Source organism: Grampus griseus (assembly GCF_964374135.1).
Source record: "Grampus griseus genome assembly, chromosome: 5".
NCBI classification, from domain to species: domain Eukaryota; kingdom Metazoa; phylum Chordata; class Mammalia; order Artiodactyla; family Delphinidae; genus Grampus; species Grampus griseus.
In genome coordinates, this window is record NC_138998.1 from 77,779,403 (window position 1) to 77,804,420 (window position 25,018).

Below are 25,018 nucleotides of genomic sequence, written 5' to 3' on the forward strand. Positions count from 1 at the left end.
CCTTTCAAAACAGGCTTCAAATTCAAGACACTCCAGCGGTTTTAAAAACATTCCATCCCTGGTTTAAACTCACAATGTGTAACCTCCCACAGCTATAACTCAATCAGAAATTAAGGTGAAGTTTGGCAGGGGGTGGGGGGCGGTAAGAAGCATAAAGTTTCTCACACTAACTGGAAAGAAAAAAGTTACTTTATTCTCCTTTTTAGGAAGAAAGCAATTTAATGGCATCGGTTATACACAATCTTTTAACGTTTTTGTGCATGACTTTGTAAAAAATACGCTGAATATTTTCATTTCTATTAATGACTTTTCAAAATTATAAAAAGTAATTTCAGAAAAGACTGAATTTAGGGCAAGGCAAAAAATATGTTAATTAGAATATGTTAACTAATTAACATATTTTCTGGATTTTCTCAGTTACATTGTAGTTTTGTTTTTTTTTACATTGTAGTTTTAACCTGAACTAAAATCTCAATGCTTTCTGCCTTCTTAAACTGATCAATTAATCTGAGCTATCTCAAATTAACGAAAATTTCTCCATGGCCCCCAAATTCATTTCTAGCCACTAAAACAAACCAAAAAACCACAGAAGTGCTTCTACAGCTAAAATGGCGAAACGTCCTTATTTGACACCTCCTTTTAAAACGGTTTTTTTTAAAAAATGCTGTAGGGCAAGCAGGGCAACGATTATCCATATTTTATGGATGGAGAAACTGAAATCAAATCCCATATCCGAGGAAACAACGCTATTTAACAGCTGAACCCGAGGTAAGATCCAAGAGTTCTGATTTCTAGTACAGCTGCCTTCGCACTTCAAAGTCGGCTTGGTTAATCCCGGGACTTGAAATTCCTGGGGCTTGCTGTCATGGAGCTGAATCACCACTAAATTCCTGTGTTCTTGCTTAATCCCTCAGACCAGGGGCCCCACTCCTAAACTGGAAACCAAGAGGGCGGGGCACCGTGACGCGCGAATCCTCAACGCCAAATAGCAAAACTGTCCTCGGGCTGTTTACCGAGGCGGTCCTGGACTCCGGGGACAGGTCACCAGACTCCAGGGACCATAAGCCGCGGCTGCCCAAACCCGGCCGCGTTCAGAGAGTAACTGGGGGCCGCCTGGTCTCCGCCCCCGCCGGCAAGCCCGGTCCGCGCCGCGGGCCGCGTGAAGCGAAGCCCAGCCCCCGAGCAGCGCAGCCCGGCCCCCGAGCGGCGCGCGCACCCCGCCGCCTCGCGTCGCGTGACTCGGCGGGGGCGCGCGGGTTTAGCGCGCGCGCGTCCGCCCTCCCGCGCCACTTCCGACGCAGCGCTTGGTTCAGGTTCCGGGGCGCCGCGGAGCTCCCGGCCTGTGGGTAGCGCGGGGCGCTCTGTGGCGGCCGGGATGGAGGAGGCCGGAGCGGTGGTGGCCACGGCCGGGGAGTCCGAACTGAACTTGTCCCGCCTCAGCGTGTCCCCCGAGACCCTGGAGTCGGAGCTGGAGGCGCGGGGCGAGGAGCGGCGCGGCGCGCGGGAGGCGCTGCTGCGGCTGCTGCTGCCGCACAACCGTCTGGTGTCGCTGCCGCGGGCGCTGGGCAGCGGCTTTCCGCACCTCCAGCTGTTGGACGTGAGCGGCAACGCGTTGACCGCGTTGGGGCCGGAGCTGCTGGCGCTGCGCGGCCTGCGCACGCTGCTGGCCAAGAACAACCGGCTCGGCGGGCCCGGCTCGCTGCCCAAGGGCCTGGCCCAGTCGCCGCTCTGCCGCAGCCTCCACGTGCTCAACCTTAGCGGGAACTGCTTCCAAGAGGTTCCAGCCTCGCTGCTGGACCTGCGCGCGCTGCACACCCTCAGCCTCGGTGGCAACCAGCTTCAGAACATCCCAGCCGAGATCGAGAACTTGAGGAGGTGAGCGGGTGCCTGCCTGAGAGTAGGGAGGCCCGGGGCGGTGTCCGGGAGTCCTGGGGCCCTGCGCCAGGTCTTGGGGCGCCGTTCGGTTGTCACGTACCTGTCTTAGTCTAGGCTCTTCTTCAACTCTTTGGCTGTGAGTATTGCCCTGCCAACTCAGGGAGTTGTAGTGAAGATCTAATAAGATCGTGGTCGTGACAGCATTTGGTTTGTTGTGTTTGCCCTGTGCAGATCTTCCAGGCAGTTTTTCTGTCGTCTTCTGGGGTCTGGGGGAGTGATCCCAACTGAGTACATACTCAAACAAATGTAGATCTGAGGTTGCCTCTTGCAACATTGCTCCGAAGGTTCCTTCCTTGCTCCGAAGTCTTGGGTGGTTTTCCATGCCTGTAGATCAAATTTATGTCTTGTAGCGTGACAGACAAGGTACTCCGATCTGATCCTTGCTTTCCACTACATTTCCTGCTCCATCTTTTCTGTAGCGATACCAGCAAAACTATTTATGGAATTCACTGAGCTGTGCACTTTACCGGCACCTTGTAAGCACTGACTAAATATGTGTTGAATGGATACAGTGCCTCTGTGTTGCTGTTACCTTTGTCTGGAATGTTGCTTGCATCTGGCAAACTCGTGTTCATCCTTCAAAACCTGTTTTGAGGGTCATTTCTTTGTTTCCTTTCTTTACTGCTTCTTGGACAACAGTTAATTATTGTCTAAACTGTACTTCTTCTGTACCTCATTCACTCTGCCATTGCACTTATTGATTATAATTATTGCCTACAGATCTGCCTCATCTACTAGATTGTTCGGTAAATATATGTTGAATTAAATGGAAGAAGGAAGCAGGAAGCAGGGTAACAAAAGTCCCCTAAAGGTGCCCTGCAGGGGAGTGAGAAATAAAGTAAGAGCAAGTGTATTGTCCAAAGTGAAAAAAAAGAATCTTCTATCTGTAAAATATTTTCACATCCTTTCTTGAATTTTCTGAGATAACAGAATATTAGAGCTGAAAGGGACCTCAGAGTTAAGTGTAGTGAAAAGAACATTGACCTGAGAATAAGAGCAAAGGAAACCATAAGCAAGACAAAAAGACAACCCTCAGAATGGGAGAAAATATTTGCAAATGAAGCAACTGACAAAGGATTAATCTCCAAAATTTACAAGCAGCTTATGCAGCTCAATATCAAAAAAACAAACAACCCAATCAAAAAATGGGCAGAAGACCTAAATAGACATTTCTCCAAAGAAGATATACAGACTGCCAACAAACACATGAAAGAATGCTCAACATCATTAATCATTAGAGAAATGCAAATCAAAACTACAATGAGATATCATCTCACACAGGTCAGAATGGCCATCATCAAAAAATCTACAAACAGTAAATGCTGGAGAGTGTGTGGAGAAAAGGGAACCCTCTTGCACTGTTGGTGGGAATGTAAATTGATACAGCCACTATGGAGAACAGTATGGAGGTTCCTTAAAAAACTAAAAATAGAACTACCGTACGACCCAGCATTCCCACTACTGGGCGTATACCCTGAGAAAACCATAATTCAAAGAGAGTCATGTACCAAAATGTTCATTGCAGCTCTGTTTACAATAGCCAGGACATGGAAGCAACCTAAGTGTCCATCAACATATAAATGGATAAAGAAGATGTGGCACATATATACAATGGAATATTACTCAGCCATAAAAAGAAACGAATTGAGTTATTTGTAATGAGGTGGATGGACCTAGAGTCTGTCATACAGAGTGAAGTAAGTTAGAAAGAGAAAACAAATACCGTATGCTAACACATATATATGGAATCTAAAAAAAAAAAAAAAGGTCTTGAAGAACCTAGGGGCAAGACGGGAGTAAAGACACAGACCTACTAGAGAATGGACTTGAGGATATGGGGAGGGGGAAGGGTAAGCTGTGACAAAGTGAGAGAGTGGCATGGACATATATACACTACCAGATGTAAAATAGATAGCAAGTGGGAAGCAGCCACATAGCACAGGGAGATCAGCTCCGTGCTTTGTGACCACCTAGAGGGGTGGGATAGGGAGGGTGGGAGGGAGGGAGACACGAGGGAAGAGATATGGGAACATATGTATATGTATAACTGATTCACTTTGTTATAAAGCAGAAACTAACATACCATTTTAAAGCAATTATACTCCAATAAAGATGTTAAAAAAAAAATAATGAGCCTAAATCTATGCTTTACATGTAATAAGCACTAAATAAATGTTTATTATTGTTAAAAAAAAAAAAAAAAAGAACTCTTGGTGTCCCAGCCTTATGCAAGTCACTTTAACATATCCTGACTACAACTTCCTAATCAGCTAAATGAGGCATTTGGACAAGATGTCCCTTTGTTTACTCACCAACAGATTTTTATTGAGTACCTACCCAGTGTCAGGCACTGTCCTAGGTGCTGGGGTGGGGATACAGTGGTGAACAGGATCCTTCCCTCATGGAGCATTCTAACAGAGGAGACATTAAACACCTGTTAACTTCATTATTTAATTACAGTTGTTATAAGTTCTGTGAAGAAGTACAGAGTGCCTTGAAACAAAGTAACTTAGTTTGGTCTTTGAGCAAGTAACATTTGAATTGAGCTTTTAAAGGAAGAGTAAGAATTAACCAGGAGAGGGTGGGATGGGATCAGTCCAGATTGAAGGAACAGCATGCATGAAAACCCAGAAAGAAGGACTGAAGGCCAAAATTTTGAAAGGAGGACATTGTACTAGAGCATAGTGAGGAAGTGACCAACAGGGAAAGTGGCAAATATAAATTTGGACCAGATCCCAGGCCATGTCATATCTTGAAGGCCATGGTAAAGCTTGAATTTTATTCTAAGTACGCATGGAAGAGTTTTTAAAAAGCACATCTGTCTTGTTGCTGTGCAAGAATGGAGCGGGGAGCAGGTGGAGAGATGAGAAGACATTTTGAAGGCTGGATGGAAGGAGGCTATTCTAGTAGAATGAGAGATGATGGTAGCTTATACCAGGGTGATGCTAGGAGAGATAGTAAGAAATATTGATAGAAGGGTTGGAGAGAGATTTAGATGTAAAATTGTCAAGCCTTAGTTCCTTCTAATTTTGATGTTAATTCCAGCATTCTCATTTGAATTTTTTTAATGTACTAAGAAAAACTTAGAGCAAATATTACCATCACATGGGGAGAAAGGTAGGCAAAAATGCCATTTATTGAATTCTTACAATGCAGTAAGCCCTGTGGTAGGTTCTCTAAATATGCTTTTTAATTTTCACAATGACCCTGTGATATGAGAAGAAGAAACTGAAGCCCTAAGAAGTAAAGTCTTAAGATCACAAAGCCAATGAGTGGTAGAACTGGATTTGACCTTTGGATCAAACTGGATCTCTGACTTCAAATCCATGAATTTTCCACAGTGACAGAGTAAGGGCTAGAACCTAATTCTTCTGACTTCTGTTCTGTTGAATATGTGATCAGGAGGATTGGCTAAAGCCATTTTCCTGATTGACCTGATTTTCTGGGCTGTTTACTGTGGTTTTTGGACATTGTACCTTTGTCTCCAATTGTATGTAGGCTCTTTTATGTCATTGTTTTCATTCTTCAGTTGTCTGCTGTATTTCTCTTTACTGATAAGAATCAGTAAAGATTTAGGTTATATGCTCCAAATATAAACTGTAGTTGAATGTAGGCTGAAAGGGTCATGTAGGAATATACTCTTAGAAGTAGAGACAGCCTAGGCAATTGGCCTGAGTCACCCCCTTCTTTTTACAGATGAAGAAACTGAGATTTAGTATCAGTGACTTGCTTGAGGCCAGATAGTGACAGGGAGATTCATGTGCTTCAACCCTCAAAGGCTGCTTACTACTTACTACTAAAATAATACATTAAAGCTTCAAAAATGTAGAGGTAGAGGTTCAGTTACTCAAACCCTAAGGTACCTGCCCAAGAACACCATCTTCTCTTAGAATATACGTGGACTCCCTAGACCTCATTGGTAACATTGATGTATATTGTTTACTATGCCATGTTGCTTTTAAAACCAAGTGAGGTGTTTCTGGGCATTTGGAATCTATCCACCCTCTTTAACGGAAGTTTAAAAAATAATGCAGAGTATATAATCCATATAGAGGTCCCCTTTCTCCCCACCCTCCATCCTTCCAGGAGGGAATAACAAATAAATACTCCTAGCTTAATTGGTGTATTTGATCCTCCAGATTTAGCAGGGTATTTTCATGTATATTTTCTGTATTCTGTTGATCCTTTTCCCTGGTGATAAAATTTTTGAAAAGTGGTTTTTGAAAGATGATTTTAAAGTATAACAAATAAGTAGATGGTGAAAATCTTATTTTTATGATTAACTTCATTCCCCTGGAGTAAATTAGGCTCAGTGTGCATCATGAGGTTGTGGGTGTAGATTCTTTCCATCAAAATATGAGGTTCTTCTTCAACAAGTAGGTATAATAACTTGCTAGTAGATGGACAAACTTGGTTTTGTCTTACAGTGTTGGAAAAGTAGGTGTAATTCATATTTTGACCTGTTTCTTTTTCTGAACTCTTAACTTTTATTCCTCTCAACTAGCTCAGACATTAACTGAGGAAGAGCTTAATAACTTATCACCCAACGGGTAATAGACTTTGTTAAAGAAAACAAAAGCTCCAGGATTCTTTGGCATCCAGGATGCTAGACACTGGGAGAGTAGGTTTGAGCACAAGTGAGTTTCGTTGGCTCCATTCCCCACAGTCTTTTCTTCTCAGGTAAGAAAAGATTTCCTTCCTTTTTCTGTTCATAATGCCTCTTTCACTGTCTGCCTGATGTGGTTTTAGAAATTAAAAATATGAGAATTGTGATGGAAATAAAAGCTAAATATTAATGTCCTGGACTGTTTTGAAGCTAGTGTGCAATAGGTTGATATCTTACAAAAGAGACGACCTAACCAGATGATAAATAGAATGCAGCAGTAAAGTTTAAATAAAAACTCTTTTCCCCATTTAGAGTCATATTGAGTTTTTCTCTGGCTCTCAATTCTTCCTTCTGACTTCTTTCAATGCCTTAGTCTGGGGCAAGAACCAAGAGATGATTCCTCCATTTGTGCTCCTACTTTTGAACATATAACGGACTTTAAAATCCTGTAGTGAGTATATTTGAAAATGATTTAGTATGGGGATGCTGTCTCAAGAAAACTACTTTCTTTATCCACAGACGTATGGTTCTTATCTTTCTGTGTTTCTCTTATTTTCTATTTTCTGCCTCTTTAGGTACAAACCTGTCTCACTTTAATTCCATCTCCCTTTAACCAATCATAACATGGGACTAATGTATATTTTTGTTATATTGAATGTCATTTTTGTTTGGGTGGAGAAGCAAAACATTTCCTACTTACACCTGTGGTTAAGTTGATTGGCACTAAGTGGACCCTAGTGTATTTTTCCAGTGGGTCACTGGCCCTTCCTATAGGAAAGGTACCCACTTCAGTATCCCTAAGGATTGGAGAGGTGAGATACTTTTCAGGAAACAAATTTAAGGTTGGTCTGTTAACCTTAGACAAAAAGAAAGGAAGAATTCTTCTCTAAATTTTGTGAATGGTTTTCATGTTTTTTGTATTTGTCAAACATCAAAAGAATAGAATTGTTTCACGTCTGATTAACAGAGGTGTAATTTTGACAAATACAAGAACTTTTAAACACTACGGTTTTGCTTTAAATTCAACAATAGTTTCATTTCTCCTTATAGAAAAGCGTGTTTGGAAACAGTAGAGTGTGTTTTAGAAATTTAATTCCCACAAATCATTGAAAGGCTTTAAGTCCAAGAACTTTGGAAATTATTTGAGTTTCAAAGTGGTACATAAGCCTGAAAATGTAAATTTAATATGCTGGTTGTATACTCTAATTAATGATACCCATCAGCTGCAAAAGAGATTTATATGGTTTTGAAGTCATGAACTTGGTTATATTTTAGAACATCAGATCTTTCTCTGCCAAAGTCACAGTAACAACTAAGATTTGGCGTCCTTTCTGTCTGTTTACCTCCCCACCAACTCCAAAACACTGAGAGAAGACATTGAGTAGTGACTGACCACCAGACACTAATTTCTCTTGGTTCCTGACTTAACCATATAGGAAGGGCAATATTTATATTTGCTCTCAGACTCACTCTTCCCTTTCATCACTTTCTTTTCTTTTCTCCCTCACTAGACTAAATTGCAAGTTGTTATGTAACTATTGAATCCTTTATAAAAGAACTTCCAAGTTTGCTAAAAATTTTTCCCAACTGTCTCATTGAAATTGTTTTTTTTCCAGAGAAGTTTCTGTTTTGGACTCCAAATATTCTTTTCTACTCTCCTATTCTATTCTATTAGCTCTCATCATTGAAAAATAGAAATTTCTCAGTAACTTATAATCTGTAAGCTCAAAAAATCCTGCCTAGGAACCTTTTTCACCAGTGTTTAAACACTTATATGTAGGGGAATTCAGTTTTGTATCCAGACCATTGATTTTTGCCACAAGATAATCCTTAAAGGAGAAAAAAATAGCCTATCAGGGTTAAGTGTTCTGCTTACTTTTACTGAGCATTGTAAATCTAAAGAGAGAAATGCAGTCTTGAAAAGATTTACACAATAAGAAATAGAGAGTAGCATTAATATATTTTTTAATTTTTTTTCATTAATATATTTTTAGAATGACAAAACTTCAGATTCAAATTGGCTTTTTGAATCACCACACATCAAGGAAGGCTGAGATTATGAAATACAGATAAGAAAGTCAACAAATGGAAGAAATTGTATCTGAGAAACTATGTATAAAGGCCATCTGTAAAGGACTTTAAAATAAGTTGTTTCCTAACTTCAGAGAGATAAAGGAGGGAACTTCATCAGTGAAAGAAGAATAAGAAGTTTTAAAACTGACAACTATGAAAACCCCAATCGGAATTTCTAGAAATAAAAATATATAATTAGGAACTCAGTGGGCTGAATGGTAGACTGGAGTCAGCTGATGCGTAGTGAATCAGTAAGCTAAAAGATCTTACTGAGGCATTCTGGAATGCAGCACAAAAAAATAAAGAAACGGAACGTATGAAAGAAATGTTAAGAGAAATGGAAAATAGACTCTGAAGTTCAAAGTGCTGTTTGCTAGGAATTCCAGAAAGAGAATAGAGAGAATGTAGGAAAGGCAATGCCAGAAGTAATAGTAGCTGAGAATTTCCCACGATTAAAGAAAGAGAGCACTCTGAACTGGTATCTTGACACATCATAATAAAACTGTAGAACAAGAAGGATAAAGAAAAAAGACCCTAAAAATTCCTAATAAGAAAAAAAACAGATTACCTACAAAGGAATATGGGCTGTAATAAGATAGTAGAACAGTGTCTTCCTCCTGGTAAGGAAAAGTAACTGTCAACCTAGAATTTTATGCCCAGCCAAGCTATTACTCCCGTGTGAAGGGAAAAAATAAGAACATCAGAGACAAAGGACTCAAACATTAACAACTGTGAGTCCTTACTGAAAGAACTTCTACAGGCTGTACTCCAAGAAAAATGAACTTTAAAAGAAATAGCAAGTGCCCAGAACAGTGGTGAGCAGAGAAATTGGTAAAACATATTGATGACTGAGTAATTATTGATTGGGAATAAATAAGTTTCAATTTATTTTCAAATCAAGGTAGAACTAATCCTGGATGATGATATGAAGATGACAGAGAAGTGAGCATGGTTGTATATTTGGGAGTGAGAGGGAGAGCAAAGGAAATTGAAGGGGCAACTACTAGCAAAATACATGTAGCATGTGCAGTTCAAAATAATGGAGTGGGACAAAAGGAAACTTGATGAACACAACAGAAGGCAGACAGAAGAGAAAAAGATATTGAGATATACCATGGTAAAGAAAACACAAGTGCAAATATATCAACAATCAGGTTGTGCACTGTTTGCAAGAGTTACACTTAAAATAGAAATACCCCAATGTGTTTAAAGTTAAGGTGCAGAAAAAGATGTACGAAGCAAATCTCTATCATTTCATACCTGGATTCAACTGCCTTAGGCTCCAGTCTGGTCTTCCTGCTTCCACTCCTCCCATTGCACTCGCCTGTCCCTGCCACTTCTCCTGCTGTTTTCCAAACAGTAACCAAAGTGATCCTTCTAAAGTGTAAGTCAAGTTACACAACTGGCCTTTGTTCAAACCCCTTCTACCTAGGATAAATTCAGAATCCTTGCTAAGGCCTGAAGGGCCCTCTGTGATCTGGCTTTCCCAGGCTACCTTTCTGACTTCTCTGACCACCACTCTCCCCACCTCTGTCACCCTGATGTACCCACACTGGCTGTGTTGCTCTTTCACAGCACACCAAGCTTTTTTCCACTGCAGGGATTTGTACTCACTCAGTCATTCCATCCAGATCTCTGTTAAAGTGTCATCTCCTAAGAGAAACCTTTTCTGACCACCCTATCTACAGTATCACTTCCATCAGCATCTGATTACCTGTTTTCCTTTGTAGCACTTAAAGCTATCTGGCATAATATATATACATTCATTGACTTACTGTCTCTCTCACTAAAATGTAGGCTTCTTAAGGTCAAGAACTTGGTCTTATTTACATTATATTCCCTGGAATAGTGCCTGGCACATGGTCGGTGCCTAGTTCATATTTATTGACTATATGATATATAGTAATGTTATTCAATTTTAAAGAAGAGGAAACTGGGGCATAATGAGATTTAGTAATGGGCCCAAGTTCTCGTACTGGTAAATGGTGGAGCTAGGATTAAATAAATACTAACAAAAACAGGTAGGCAGTATTGATAATCAGAGGCGATAGATTTTATGGCAAAATGGATTAGAAGGAAGAATGAGAAATGCTTCATTTGAATTAAGGAACGATGCAACAAGAAGTTTTAACCATCATGAACCTGAATGTATCTTCAATATAGCTTCCATATTTTGAGGAGAAAGAGAGCAAAAATTGACAGAACTATAAAGGGAAAACCATGGTTCAGGTAGGAAACTAACCACCAGAGTAAGAAGGTGAAATAATGAGACACTATAAAAAATTTGAATTGCACAGCTAACAAGCTCAATCCTAATAACTGCACATTCTTTTTACACATATAAAATGTGAACAAAAATAGACCATGCTCTAGACCACAGAGGAACAAGGTTATGCAGAACATATGTTTAACAACAACAAAGCTCTCAACAAGCTAAGAGAAAGCCGTATAACCCATGAGAAAAATGGGTAAAGGATAGAAACGCAATTCTCTAAAGATGTACGAATGGTCAAAACATAAAAAGATGCTAAACGTCACTAATAATTAGAGATTACTAGTACAGAATGGTATCATTTTTCACACCAGCTAAATAGTAAAGAGTAGAATAAAAACGTTAAAGCAGGTGATGATATTAAGTGTTGGCAGGGCTGTAGGGTAAAGAGTGCTCTTAAATGCTAATTGTGGATTGTAATTAGCTATAACTCTGCAGGGTAATTTGGCTTTTTCTTTTAACATTACAGCTTGTACCCTAAAATCTGCCACTTCTCAGGCCCTTCCCCTGGAACTCTGATTTACTGGATCTGAGCATGGCCTAGATTTTGTAGCTTTAAAAGTATCCCAGTTAATTCTTATCCTGGAAGTTTGGGTAACAGTTTAGTATGCTGTTTTTCCCTACATTTAAAGGTGTCTTAAAAGAATGATAATGTCTACTGAGCAGATTTAACAGGAAGACAAAAGTAACATAGTTATGGGAAAGATCTATATGTATACATTTCATTGATATTTATATAGTAAGAACTGATTCTGCCACCCCCCCGTCAACTGAAAAAATCTTTTGGAGAGAGTCTTTCTACAGTCACCACCACAAGGAGTAGCAGTACATTTTGGTGCAATATATGCTATGTCTAAAATGTTGTTAACTTATTATTAGAAAACAGGATAATTATCTAGAACTTTAATTTCATAATAGTGGTCAGTTTTACATAATTTAGTTAGCCTCCTGAAGACTGCATTTGCCATAATAAGAGCAAAGAAGAAACATAAACTTCAGCTGTGTTTTTCCACTCTTCAAAAAAAAGCTAGTGGTTTTCCCCTTCCCATTGCCTAGTAATGCATTGAATCCAAACCCACCAGCGCGAATACAGGGCTCCTGTAATTTGGCCTTTATCCAGCTGTATCTCTGGGTTCCTCAACATGAATTCTCTTCTTATGTGTTAAAAGGTATACTCATTATCCCATAAAAACCCTTCTTCCGACCTGAAGGTCCTCTTTCCTCCTACCCTAAATGGGCTAAATTCATAGTCCAGCTGAAATCACAACACTTTTGGGAGCCTTTCCAATCAGAACTAATGTCTTTTTTTTTAATTTCTCTACTTTTTAAACTCCTATATCATTTATGGATTGTTCTGCTTATTTTGGTATTTTAATCATGTTATGCTTATTTGGGATCTTGTTTTGCATTTAATTATAAATGTGGTGTGTCTTGTCTGCTTACCTATAATATAAGCTCCCTGAAGATTGCATTATTCCTCCAGAGACTGTATAGCACATAGAAAGCCTGAGTAAAACATTTGCGGAATGAATAAACGATATATGTTCATTGTAATAAAGATAATGGGGTACTTGTTCAAATTTTGGTTTTTTTGTTTTTTTCATTTATTTTTGCAGTTTAGAGTGTTTATATCTTGGAGGAAACTTCATCAAAGAAATCCCGCCAGAATTAGGAAATTTGCCTTCTCTAAATTACTTGGTATTATGTGACAACAAAATCCAAAGTGTGCCTCCTCAGCTTTCACAGTGAGTATTTTCAGGCAGTTTATGTACACACAGAGATACATGCTTAGGAATTATCATCCTGCATTCACCCACATGATTTGTATGTGGAAAAGAATTAAGTGTTCTCAAAGTAAATGATACATGAGAATGAAAGTTCTGAGGTGTGTTATGAATTGGGTGGCTTATTTTTAATTTTACTTTTAAATGCTCTGATATATTCCTCAAAATCGTTGAACCTCTTTTCTTTTTTTTAATTATCTTTTTAAAATTTTATTGACGTATAGTTGATTTACAGTGTTGTATTAATTTCTCCTGTACAGTAAAGTGATTCAGTTATACATACATTTTTTTTCATATTCTATTCTGTTATGGTTTATCACAGAATATTGAATATAGCTCCCTGTGCTATACAGTATGACTTTGTTGTTTATCCATCCTATATATAATAGTTTGCATCTGCTAATCCCAAACTCCCAATCCTTCCCTCCCTCACCCCTCCTTCCCCTTGGCAACCAGAAGTCTGTTCTCTGTCTGTGAGTCTGTTTCTGTTTTGTAGATAGGTTCATTTGTGTCGTATTTTAGATTCCACATATAAGTGATATCATATGGTGTTTGTCTTTCTGTTTGTCTTACTTCACTTAGTATGCTAATGTCCAGGTCCATCCATGTTGCTGCAAATGGCATTATTTCATTCTTTTATAGGGCTGAGTAGTATTCCATTGTGTATATATACCACATCTTCTTTATCCAGTCATCTGTCGATGGACATTTAGGTTGTTTCCATGTCTTGGCTATTGCAAATAGTGCTACTATGAACATAGAGGTGCATGTATCTTTTTGAATTATAGTTTTGTCTGAATATATGTTCAGGAGTGTGATTGTTGGATCATATGGCAACTCTATTTTTAGTTTTTTGAGGAACCTCCATACTGTTTTCCATAGTTGTTGAGCCTCTTTTCTGTAATCAAAAATAGAGTATTACTTTGGCATAGATTCCCCAAGGTTTTATGGGATTTTATTGATTTATATTTGATATGAAGCATTCCTATCCTAATGAGATAATGTGAAGGATCTTTATTCCTGTTGCATTTGAAATCTTTCCTTTTTTAGGTATCTGAATGATAAAGCATGCCAAAAAAAAACACCCTTTAAATCTAGCATTTAAATCAGCTAACACATCAGAATACTCTCTAAGTATTTTAAGCTCTCTAAGATTCCATGGGCAAAAGTCCTTCATGACATATACAAGTATGGGCTCTAATTTAGTTTCAGCACCTTTTAATTTTACTTCCATTGACCTTAATCTTAATTGCTCATTCTTGCGGGGAAATTGAGTCCTTCCCTTAACTTTCTGAGTAGTTTTCTTGCTTATGGTGGTTGATTTTTGTATTGCATTCATTCTAGGTTGCATTCACTTCGTTCCCTCAGTCTTCACAATAACTTGCTGACATACCTGCCTCGAGAGATCCTCAACCTTATTCATTTGGAAGAATTGAGTTTGCGAGGAAATCCATTGGTTGTTCGTTTTGTTAGAGATTTAACATATGATCCTCCAACTCTCCTGGAGTTAGCTGCACGGACCATTAAAATACGAAATATTTCCTATACTCCCTATGATCTTCCTGGGAATCTTCTTAGATACTTGAGTTTAGCCAGCAATTGCCCAAACCCAAAGTGTGGAGGTAAGTTAATTCAGTGTCCTTGTTTCCCATTCATTTAGTTACTTTTAAATTAATGATCTAAATGTTGTTTTAATTAGCTGTCTTCTTTCAGAGAAAGGCAGTTTGTTTGTTTGTCTTATTTCACCCTTTTACCCCAAAGTAAGACATTTCACCCTCTCTGGATTCCTTCCTTCCTTCCTTCCTTCCTTCCTTCCTTCCTTCCTTCCTTCCTTCCTTCCTTCCTTCCTTCCTCCCTCCCTCCCTCCCTCCCTCCCTCCCTCCCTCCCTCCTTCCTTCCCTCCCTCCTTTTCTTCTTTCTTTCCTTACTTCTTCTTTTCATGGTACTTCAGGATTCATACACAGGGAAAATACCCAGAAAGTCTCGTCTTTCTTGGAACTGTCATAGGATAAGGTAAATTGGTAACATGAGAGGAAACAGAAAGAAAGCATAAACAGTTCTAATTGCTTTAGAAGAGTCTCTAAAATGTTTGGCCACCTTTCATATTTATTTGAAGGACATTTTCTTAGACTCACCATTCTGAGTGTCAGGTACCTTTTACAGAGTACAATTCAGGGTGTACGAGAATAGGCTGAATGTGTGCCAGTTTCAGAATGTACCCTGGAATTCTCCATTCTTTTAAGTCCATGCTTCAAAATTTCTTGAGTTTAGAGCATTTAGAGAGAACTAAACAAATAATATAATGTAAGACAGTGTAAAGTAGGAATCCAAAATACTGTTGGAAACCAAAGGAGGGAGAGAGCACATTTATTAGATCTGGAAAAGATGAGACAATTCTTGAAGTATGAGTTGAATTTTGATATGGTTTGATTGAGGATAGAAGACTTTTCAGATGGAGAGAGTAAAATAGGAAACAAAACAATATGGGGCAGAATGTTGGTTGAGTAATAATTTGGTTCAAATGTACAGTTAAGGGAGTAATGAGAGCAGAGTAAAAGATACATTGAGGCCAGATTTTGAAGGGCCTGAAGTGCCAGTGTGTGGAGGGGAGTTGGTGAATGATAGCAGGTCATTCTATCTTGGCTCTCTCATAAAAGACTACTTTTTTAAAAATCCAATTTAATGGGGGTACAGAAAGGTTTTTATTATTGTAGGATAATTGTAGGTGCCAGGGAAATGCTGCATAAATATGATCAGAGCCAACTGAGGTTTTCCCCAGATGTCCCGTCAGGCCTTGAAAACTGTTATAATGTTAAACAGAGAGAAGGTGATTTAAGTTTCTCAAAGAATATTAAAAGGTAAAAAAGATACTACTAGTTTAAAAAAGAAAAATGACACTACTCTGAGCCATTTCTGGCCACTTACTTTTAGAAGTAGAGACTGCCGTGCCAAGTTAGAAGTACTTAGATTTTCTCTGTGAACTCTCCTTCTGAAGTTGGCTTTAACAGTGGAAGAGACAACACTCTCACCAGACCTTCAGGCTTCATAGTCTGTATCTAATCTCTTGGAATCTGTCCTTTTCTAGAAATAGACCTCTACAAGAAGTCTGTTTTCTCTCTTAAATGGTTTCTTTCTTTCTTAAATGAGTTCTTTAGTATACTGCTGTGTTATTTGTCTTAGGAACTAAAATAACTTTTTAAATTATTAGCTTAAAATTTTCTAATATCTGAAGTGAATTCCCCCTCAGATTCCCTAGTTACTGAACTCTAAGTTAAACAAAAGTAATTTTCTATTTTGTGAGATATTGCCTTTGTATAGTCTGAGATCTTACAGATGACAAGATAGTATTATACTATTTTAACTCTTGGTAACTATAATTATTTTATTACTTCCATTTGTTTCAGAAAGCTAACTCATTTGGGGGGATTTATTGTTAATGATTGATCAGTTTACTGAATCTGTCTACTTTTCTGAATTGTTCGAAGTAACATACCATGAATTTCCCTTTTTAAACTATGAATTATACTTACTACAGGATCAAAGAATTAGAAAGTTAATGGAGAAGTAACAGAAAAAAAATTAATAGGAGAAAAATTGTTTCTCCTTTGCTTGGACCACATCTTTTTATTTTGTTCCCTTATGTGATATACAGAGTAGTTGGTGCCAGAGGAATCCTAGGTAGAGTATAAAGGTTGAGATTCTTCTCCAGAGAGGTGATGGGACGCAGGGGTCTAGGGATTCCGGTTATACTGCAACCATTGTGACAGCCTTCATGGATTAGAGATGTGCAATATCTAGTAGCAGGAGCAGCTAGAAGCCCACGAAACAGCAACCTCTGCTTTCCTGTCATCTCTAGCTGTATTTTTACTTAGCTGAAGGGCCACAGTTCAGGAGCACTAAATTAGGACTCAAAAGAGCTGAATACTAGTTTTCAGTTTACTTAGCAATATATAATTGCATGAAAGTCAAGTGAGATCAGTAGTGAAACAGCTTTGAAGCTGTAGATTTAGACCCTGTGGAAATAGGATGGCATTTTGTTACTTTTAATTTTTCCTTCCCAATACATAAAGACAGGGGTACTAAAAGTCGTCTCCTTTCTGCAAATTTTGAGTATAACACTAATTCTTTAAGATCATTATCAAGACTCTAGGGTAGTACCAAGGAGGGGCTTGGGGGATGGAGAAAGGGCACTTTAGGTATCCTGTAATCTCCATCAACCACTGTCCACCAAGTCTCGCAGAGAAAACAAGCCAAGTAAATAGTGTCCTTTTTGTTTGTTTGTTTTTTGTTTTTTGCGGTACGCGGGCCTCTCACTGTTGTGGCCTCTCCCGTTGCGGAGCACAGGCTCCGGACGCGCAGGCTCAGCAGCCATGGTTCACGGGCCCAGCCACTCCACGGCATGTGGGATCTTCCCGGACCGGGGCACGAACCTGTGTCCCCTGCATCGGCAGGCGGACTCTCAACCACTGCGCCACCAGGGAAGCCCAATAGTGTCCTTTTAACGCCAGCTCTCTTTAAGATAAATCTCCTAGCCTTCTCTTTGTAGTCCATCCCTAAGACCTTCCAGTATTTCTATAAACAATTATGGGAGCAGCCACTACCTCTGCTTAAGATTCTCAAAAGAGAAGCCTATAAGACATTTCTTCAGAATGCTGGAGATAGGGTTGAAAAAGAAAATGTGGGTCTTTGCTTTGTAATGATTACTTTGTCCTTATTCCTTCTCTCCAGGAGTCTACTTTGATTGCTGCGTCAGACAAATTAAATTTGTGGACTTCTGTGGGAAATACCGTCTCCCCCTGATGCACTACCTGTGTTCACCGGAATGCTCTTCCCCTTGCAGCTCTGCCTCTCACAGCTCCACATCCCAGAGCGAATCTGACTCAGAAGATGAAGCCAGTGTGGCTGCACACAGAATGCAGAAAGTTCTTCTTGGTTGAAAAGGGAAGCAGGGCGGTGTGAAACACTAAAAGACTGAGCAGAGGTGGTTAGAAAAGAGAATAGACTTGGAAATTCACTAGAAACCGTACCTTCATCTTAAATGTCCATGACGGAGTTGGAGATGGTGTAAAAGATTTTGTGTTTCTAGCCATTCAGCAGGAATGAGTCCAGTTCCATGTTTGGATTCTTTTAAATTCACTCTGAATGGCAGTTTCAGATTTAGCTGATTGTTTGCAGTTTTCACTCAAGTTTTGCATGAATCACACAGCAGAATGGAACATCCTGAAGAGCAGTGCTATAATAAACCATGAGTGTTAACTTGTGATAGTTGATATGAAGATAGGAATGATCAAAGATGTCATTTTTACCAGAGTTGTCCTTGAGTTTAGGTTGAACACTATACCGTAACAGGATTAGCCCTACATTCTTGTATTGCCCATATGTCTAGATTACAGAGTTATTCAGATAAGCTCACAGATGGTTACATAGGACCTAAACCTTTCACAGCTACTGACTGGTAAAGTAAGGAATATAACTTTCATGTGGGGTTTTAAAACTCTTCACTTCTCCTTTGTTCTATATGATTGTTGTTACCCTTGTATAATCCAGCAATGACTGTAATAGTGCCTTAATCATAACAAGGATTTAGAAATTTATTCAAGAAATGATACCAGAGCAGCCTATAACCTGACATACTATGCAGAACACTTTAAAATATGCTTTAATGGGACTAGGTAAACAGCTGTATATCTGACATCTGAGCTCATAGCCACCTTAACTTCATTTTTTGTTTAAACAAATAACTTTTATAATTAATGGGAGGCCACGATCTTGATCAGTCTGTTCATCATAAGACAGAATAATAGTTTTGTTTTTGTGGTACGCGGGCCTCTCACTGTTGTGGCCTCTCCCGTTGCGGAGCACAGGCTCCGGACGCGCAGGCTCAGCGGCCATGGCTCACGGGCCTAGCCGCTCCGCGGCGTGTGGGATCTTCCCAGACCGGGGCACGAACCCGTGTCCCCTGCATCGGCATGCAGACTCTCAACCACTGCACCACCAGGGAAGCCCAGAATAATAGTTTTTAATGGAAAAATCTGTCAGATTTCTTTTAACAGAAAAGAGATGTAAGATAGGAAACTTCTTTATGTCTTGCGTTAAAGGAGTGGGAAAAATGATTTTAAAGGTTTTAACAGTCCAGTATGACTCCTTTGCCTGTGTGTACTGAACTGTAACTTCCTCTAATTTTAAAGAAAAACTAGAGAAACATTACAAGTGAAATAAAATTGGGCACAGCAGTCGTTGTGTTTTTACACAATAGAACAGTTTCCAAAACAAGTTTAACCATGGAGTAGTTTTTGAAAATAATATATTGATAAAATATTTTAAATGTATTAAATATACCCTTAAAGTACAGCAGAAAAATGGTTTCACAAATTGCCAGTAGAAATGACAAATGTTTACTAACTAGTATGCAGTAAAAATTGAGTAACAGTACAACTGTAAGTTGACATTGTAAAATAAAATACATAGCACACATTAGCAATCGTTAGCTAACTAATCTGTAATAACGTAATGGTTTGTTGGTAAATACTACCTGTAGAGTAATACAAAGGTCAGAAACACATTGGAACATCAGATGATCTCCCTTCTGACTTCTGGCATTCATGACTGGGGCACACCATTTCCTAAAAGCAAGTTGTATAATAATGGTATGTACATATGTTAGGTTTTTGTCACATATATTTTTTATTTTAGAAGAAAATATACTGTAGGATAGTTTGTTTGTTTATTATATGTTAATTCATGAAACATCATGAGAGTTTCATGACTGCAGTTGTGAAACGCTGCTATAGAGTGAATCCCTTCACTCTGTTGTAATAAGATTCTTTTTTCCTTTTGATCCAGAAATTTTCTGACTATGTCTGTAGAAGTAATGTAGTATCTTTCTACTGCCTAGCAGAGTAGTACATGGGTGATTATATCATAAAATTGAAGTAATAAGTCTTTGTTTACTTCTCCACTTGAGCCACAGCAGGCTGCGTATTACAAAATTATAAAAGATAAAAGATGATTTAGGCAGTGCCTAAATGGCAAGCCCAAAGTGTTTTGTAAGTAAGTGATTTAGGTAAGATACATAAAATATTTTCATAGAAAATAATATATTCATAGTAAAATAAATTGATAGGACCAAATTCTTCTGGCTTAAATTCCTCGGTTTACTTCCTAATTAATTACCAGTTTGATCTAAGTAACAGCTTGGGTAATCTTCTAAGAGTTAGTCTTTGTGAAATAAACAGGTAGATATGTAAATAGATGCTTAACCTTGCCAGAAGATACACTGATTGATCTTTTACAGATGTAAATAGATCCAACCAGAAACAGTTTCTAGCCTTTGCTGTGTAATGTAGATATATACATTGTATACAGCAAAATGTCTTTCAACAAAATGTTTGTTATGCTTCTCTATATGTACATTTGAAAATCTCTGATCAGTATGCAGCTCTCTTTGGTGACTTTTACTGAAGTCTACATTTTAGCTGTTAGTTTTATCTTTTTTTTAATCTTTGACCTAACCTTTTATAAGAGCTGCTAATAATTTCTAAGCTTTTCCTGAGCTGCTAATAATTTCTAAGCTTTCCCGTTTCTTTTCTCTACCTTCCCTGTTTTCATAACTGGTGACTGTAGAAATTAACCAGAAGTGAGTTACAGTTCCAGAGTCATATAGCTAACTATGTATTTAAATTGAAAGTCTCTCTAGTTGCTGAGTCACTTGTTTGTGTGTAAGTTTTTGATACTGCTCTACTTGGACAATTTTAGTGACCAAAACTTCTGTGGATAAAACTACTTAACCAAAGCATAAATGTGTTTAGAATGGAATTCTTCAGTGCTAATATTTGGAATTGAAATGGATACATTGAACATTCTTAGTAATCTTTATTCCTAGAATCCAATTCTCTCAGTGTCACCAAACTGAGTCGGTGAAATGGTCCTAGGATTTTAGGAAATAGGAAGATTAGCTACTATAACGTTTTGCTTCCATGGTGCCAGGGGTTGGCTGACCTGAGGACAAGCTAGTCAGGGTTCTCAGCATTCTCTGTATTTGTGTAGTAGAGGTAGATCTGAGGGTTACTGTTCATATTTTACTTCTAAATGCTTCCTGGGGGAGTCTCTTACTCTAAAATTCTTGGTATTTGGAACTTAAAGTTAACAAATGTAAAAGTAAAGACTTGTATTATAAACTGTACCTCAAACTTGAGAAATTTTTGTACTAATGTAACGTTAAAAGCAGTCCACACTAGTGCAGGGTAATACTGCAGACCAGTTCTACCAAACATTGTAAATACCAATTTAAACAAAAGAAGACAAGGGAAAGGCTGATGGCTGGAGTGTAAAATGAAAGAAATCTTTAAAAACCACAAAAGGCAGGGAAAGAGAAGTCACCAGACACCCAAGGAGATCCCTGAGCCAAGAAAGTTTTTTAAAGTAATACTGAATTGTTTTGAAATTAAGTGGCCCACTACCTACCATCTGAAAGCCTGTTTATCACTAAATTTCTTCAGTTTCTGCTAGTGGGAGATTGTCCACATCCCTCCATAATGAAGGGCTAGCAAATAATTGGATTTTCTTACACCCAGCCTTGCTCTTTCCAAAGGGAGAAAGTAATACCTCGTTAACCTGGAATTTGTGGTACACCTTTGGTTAATGTTTACCTTTTCACTATGTAAAAGAGAAAAAATGCTAAGCAAATGATTACTGCAAATTAAGTTTGATCTTAAAAAACATTTTAGCAGTAGCTATTTATAAAAAAAAGTTATTCTAAATAAGACCCTTTGTGGGCAGAACTTTTTATCAGTTATAATATGTATATATAGTATATAAAATTAGTTAAGCTGCATTTATTTAGAAATACCTAATTTTTACCTAAATGACTCCCTTTATTCTCATCCAAAGTAGAGATTTTATTATGACAGTATAACTATCACTCCCCATTTAGTCCAAAATAGTCAGTTTTGAAGTTATGTTGAGCATTAACAACAGTAAAGGCTGCTGTATAGGTTTTAGGCAACGTGACCTGGAATTCATAGTTCTGATCCCCGCTGTACAGAAAAGAAGTATTTGACCTTCACTGTTCCTGTATTAAGCACTATACTCTATAACATTAATCTGATGAATTTAATAGCATCCAATTTTGTATTTTATAGTCATGATCTTTTTAAAGGTAGCAGTGCCTTCAGTTGTGCTTTGAAAGTATGTGCCTTAAATCTTCCTCGCTGGAGCCAAAGTTTGGGGAACTATGTCATTTAATAAGTTGTGTGTGACAGCCTCATGATGCTTTGCTTTGAGTTGAAGGAGAATGACTGTGATCCTGAAGGACTCCTTCCACTAAAACTAGACCTAATGTCTCTGAGTCTAGGGCTTTTGGAGAAGGAATCCCAATCATACATACTGTCATAGAAGGATTAGAGTCCCTGAAATAAAATCAGTGAAAAAGTATATTCTCGTTCATATAAAGAAAATATATCTGCTACCACTAAGGGATGACAAGTTCCTAACGAATTCATATTAATAGCATCATATAAAGATATTATTGCCATGAAGCCTAGCACGTTTTGTGCTTTCTTTGTAATACCAGGTTAAAAAGGGGGTATGGTTTAATATTTTTGCATGTAAATATCCCCATTCTTTTTATGTCTCTACTTGGTTCATATTTGCTAAGAATTGATGTAGAAAATAACAGTTCACTAACAACAAACATGACACATTATTGAACACTCACAGGGTAATATTGATTTGGGTGCTACTAGACTTTTACCTAGCACTTGCTGGTCAGTCTCAGTTTATCGTAAGGGACAGTATTCAATCTAGTTAATATTAAAATTTGTTAGTATGAAGAAGATTATTTATATACCATTATACTAGAAAGCCATGGTTGGAGAGACCATCTGCATTCAACAGAAGTTACTTTCTTCCTTTTGCTGTGAATAAATTGGGTAAAACTCTTATTTTCAATTCCAGTTTTGGGAAGAAACTGGGGATAAGCTTGACATCACTATTGCTGGTACTACAAAAGCATTACTAAATTGGTTAATTCTGTCTACAACTGGTGTTTTAAGAGAATCCTTTCACTAACTTAAATGGTTGACAATGATGTGTTACTGAGAAGGATTATTAACCTCAACAATCACTTTACAACAATTATGGAGCAAATGGTGTGCCTGCAGTTGGTGTCTGTTGCATTTCTGAGCCCACTTTGTATTCATGAGAAACAAAAATATAATGGGAGAAATATTTTAACCAGTATTTTAACTTTTTATAAAGTTTGGGACTTTAAAGTATCAACAAAGGATATCAAAAATATATGTACTTTTACTTTAGTCAAATTATTTTTTATTACCTGATTTCTTAATTTTCTGTATTTGCATTCTTGTGACTTAAGAATATCTATATCTGTAGGTATATATATATATATATATATATTTAAAACAATGGTTACAATAAATGTAATTCAGCAGTGTGACTCAATTACATTTTATTTTGGGGACAAGATATAGTTTATTGCATCAAATTTATGTATTACCTTGTAATGGTAAATGCTCTAAAAAGAGTATTTAAGCTACTTCAATTCTATACCTCCTTTTTTTCCCCCAGGACACACAAAAGAATGTGATCTAATATTAACCGTCTGTGTGAATTTTGCCTTATCAAACATTGTGCCTTATTTTATTAAAAGTGTTTTGTTGGAATCTAATTCTGTATTCTGGAAAAGCAAAAGTATTTTAGTTTTAATTGACAAGCATTTACTTAAAAAATCTAAAATCCTTATACTGTTTGTTTTTGCCTGATTACTTGCTATACCATTGCTCATCTATTCATTGAATTTTTTCAATACATGAATAATACATTAAGTGTGTATTAGTATTTATACTCTCTATGCTAGATGCAAAGGATGAAAGATGAACTAGACCAAATCCTTTCTACCATAGTTCCTTCTGCTTCCACAGTCTTAACAGGCTTACGGATACATACTGTAAAAAAAAATTGGTGAGGTCACATTGCTACTGAGGGTCAGTTACTTCTTGCATTTAGTCCAGAATCATACAATCTTGATGCAAAGTAGCATAGTATTAACTGAGCACGTTGATATTGCAGTACTTATGTAGTGCCATTATTTTGGTGACCCTAGAACACTTGACATATTTCTAGATTCCAGAATTTGGAAGTATATCATGGTTGGTTATGAGTTGAGGTAAACAGAGTGGGTAGGAAAGACACTCTGCAAAACAGCCGATGTTTCAGAATTGCTGAAATGGAAAAAACTCAGCACTTCCCTGGTTGGTATATAGGAAGTCCTCTTGGTGAAGATGGGCTCAGAAATTTGAGGGCACAAGAGAAGAAACATTGGGTGTAACTGATCTTTCCTGAGAATAAAACTGCTCCCTAACCTGTCCTGTTGTGGATGTTCTCCTTAGAACAAGTGTTGGAAGAAACTTCTTTAATGGCTTGTCTAACTCTGTAGAATACTACATGGGACGCCAGAACATTTCAGGGGCTATGTAAGACTTGGATGTGTCCCGTTCATAACATCAGTCATTGCCAGCTTCATGAGCAGTTCCATCAGCATGCCCTAGAATGTTAGAGCTTAAGGAAACCTCAAAGGTCTGAAGGTAACTCATGTTTGAGAGATGAAAAAATTTAAGCCCAGAGAGATGTGTTCAAGACTTCACATGGTGGATTAGAGGGGTGGGATAGGGAGGGTGGGAGGAAGACGTAAGAGGGAGGAGATATGGGGATATATGTATACGTATAACTGGTTCACTTTGTCATAGAGCAGAAACTAACACACCATTGTAAAGCAATTATACTCCAATAAAGATGTTAAAAAGAAAAGACTTCACATGGTGGAATCTTGAATCCAAGCCTCTGGATTCCCAGGTCAGTGCTGTCTCCACTACAGTATGCTGCTTTCTTTAATACTCTGTCGTGTGACAGGAAATCAGTAACAGCATTGGTACCGCATCGTAATTTGCCGACGGGCATCAAAGTGATGCTGTCCGCACCATCTCTTCAGAACTTTACATCTAGTGGGAAACCTTAGATAAGAGTAAATATCTGGGTAGCTCGTTATGTTTACAAACATACTCAAGAGTCTACCTTATTTAATCGTCATGACACTGTGAGGTAGGACTAGACTTGGTGAAATTTGTTGGTGTGGTTTTGTCACACCCTTTCCCCTCCTCTGAGTTTGAAATCAATTAAGAAATTGACATAGGTTTGAGAAAGGGATATAAATATCAGCTTTATCAAATCCAAATTGAACTTCTATGTAAATTGAGTATTACCAACCAAAATCAGACTCCCTCTACTCCCAGATGGCATTTCACAAGACTGACCCTAACACACCACAGATCC

The 25,018-nt window shown here is 38.1% G+C and overlaps 1 protein-coding gene across 1 annotated transcript; it reads left to right on the forward strand.

Annotated features, from left to right (window-relative positions):
* The first annotated feature begins 1,316 nt into the window (after positions 1 to 1,316).
* LRRC58 (leucine rich repeat containing 58) lies at positions 1,317 to 23,431 on the forward strand. The gene is made up of 4 exons (XM_082654343.1): positions 1,317 to 1,875; positions 12,503 to 12,631; positions 14,015 to 14,292; positions 17,399 to 23,431. Exons 1-4 carry the CDS (start codon positions 1,376 to 1,378, stop codon positions 17,605 to 17,607), a joined length of 1,116 nt encoding a protein of 371 aa, XP_082510469.1. The 5' UTR covers positions 1,317 to 1,375; the 3' UTR covers positions 17,608 to 23,431.
* The last annotated feature ends 1,587 nt before the right edge of the window (positions 23,432 to 25,018 follow it).